General features: G+C 29.8%; 1 protein-coding gene across 1 annotated transcript in view; it reads right to left on the minus strand.

Annotated features, from left to right (window-relative positions):
* The window catches only part of LOC108754968, a 22,404-nt gene that overhangs the window by 5,654 nt on the left and 14,774 nt on the right, over window positions 1–1,976 (minus strand). Inside the window, exon 7 of the mRNA XM_018497650.1 lies at window positions 123–377. Coding sequence (XP_018353152.1) covers window positions 123–377 — 255 coding nt within the window. The remainder of the gene's footprint in view (window positions 1–122; window positions 378–1,976) is intronic.

The following is a 1,976-nucleotide window of genomic DNA, read 5'->3' on the forward strand; positions in this document are numbered from 1 at the left end:
GTTTAAATTTAACATTTCGATAAGGTCCTGTTTTGTTTATACAATGTTAGGTAAATCTTCCAAGATTTTACAATGCACGTTTCGTTATGTCTTAATCTTTTTTCTTTTACAAAAGTACTTACTGCAGACGTTACAGCGTTTCTCATCGGAACCATCGCCACATCCATCTCGACCGCTACAAGTTATCGCATCAGAACGACATCTTCCATTGTCGCATCTGAACGGACAGTATCTTGCGGTGATTCGACCGCGATTCCGCGTTCTGCATGCTGCCTTGGGTTCATCGCTGCCGTCCCTACAGGAAACTACTGCGTTGCAAAATTCGTATGCTGGCAAACACTGACCATTGTTGCATCTGAACGTACCTTCGGGACATTCTGTATAGATCAAGAAATCTTACGTATTAAAGTAAAACATTACGAATACGTGGAATGCATAAGGCAAAACATTTGTTTTTTCAGAAAAGTTGAATATACAATAATAATAATTATATTAACGAATCATTTAACTACTCCTATAACTCTGTTAAGAGATCGCTTTGATTTTTAATTATATTTATTGCTCATATCTATTTTACTTTGAAAATTTTTTAAGGAGATGCTACAAGTTATCGCTAGCGCGACGGCCGGACTTGTTCGACAACAGACTTTTTTAATTTCAGATTAAAAATTCGTCGTTAAAAGTGATATCTTTAATTAATTTCTTCTATCTCATTCAAATGCATATAACGGTTTTTATCTAACACCATTTGTTTTTTTGCAACACCATCTCTTGCAAGATCAAGCCCCCATTGCTAGATACAAGTACTGCTTTATTTACTACTCTGAATCTTTACTAAGCGTATGTATACACGTGAATTAAACATATTTTTCTAGGCTTCCAATCTTAGTTCTACACACTCAGTATTATTCGTTCAAGTAATCTCCACTGGATACTTATGCTATTTATATATGAACTATAGAATTTTTATATTGAGCAAACTTTAACCTCAGGTAATAATTGTACGAGTAAAAAATAAGCAAATTTTTTTATTTTTGTACGTTTTTTTGCGAAATCGGTATATCCTTCCTATGTGTGCGTATTTTAATTCCGTAAAAAAATTTTGCAATCCATAAAGCTAGCTCAAAAATTTTGAATTGCACTGCAATTCATGGCAATTAGTGACCATTGCCCCTATCGTAGCATCCCATTAAAAGTGCGAACAAATATTTTTAATTTTATAATAAAATATAAACAATATAACATAATATAATAACAAATAAAAAAAATTATGGAGATTCTCCAACTTAAAAAAGTGAAGGCGAGTCATGTAACTTTTCTTATCTTAATACGAGAGATAATAAAAGATGGAAAATGCCATTATCGTCTTCTGAAAAATAACTAATGAATAAAATTTAAGCAGTAAAACTATAATATATTTGTTATTAAAAAAATTTTTGTATAATAATATTTATGTAGAAATATTTATGTAGAAGATTTTTAAAGAAAAGTTATTTATTTAAATTTAATTTAGATATTGATAATTGTGGTGAAAACGATCGAACATTGCCACGTTTTCAGTAGTGCAAAGTCATATTTAAAGAGAATGGAGTAATTTATGAATATTTCATAGTCTTATAGTACACAAAAATAATACAGTGAAACTTTAGTTTTTTAAACTTCTTTTCTTTAAATCTATATCACTCTTCAAAATTCTTATATTTTGTTACAATTCTTTAAAACCTTCTTTTTCATAAGAATTTAAGTCATTTCAGAAAATCATTTAAAAAAAACTGTACTGTCAAAAAAATCTAAAAAGAATTCAGGAATGCCTACACATATTAATTACAAACTTATTCTCAATAAAAAATTTAATTAATATCCTTATATTATGTGAAAAGGCTGGAGAATTCCTTCGAAAGTATAAATAATCATGTTTCTTCATCTTTTGTATAAGAGAGAGAGAGAGAGAGAGAGAGAGAGAGAGAGAGAGAGAG

Source organism: Trachymyrmex septentrionalis, unplaced genomic scaffold (assembly GCF_001594115.1).
Source record: "Trachymyrmex septentrionalis isolate Tsep2-gDNA-1 unplaced genomic scaffold, Tsep1.0 scaffold83, whole genome shotgun sequence".
Taxonomy (NCBI): domain Eukaryota; kingdom Metazoa; phylum Arthropoda; class Insecta; order Hymenoptera; family Formicidae; genus Trachymyrmex; species Trachymyrmex septentrionalis.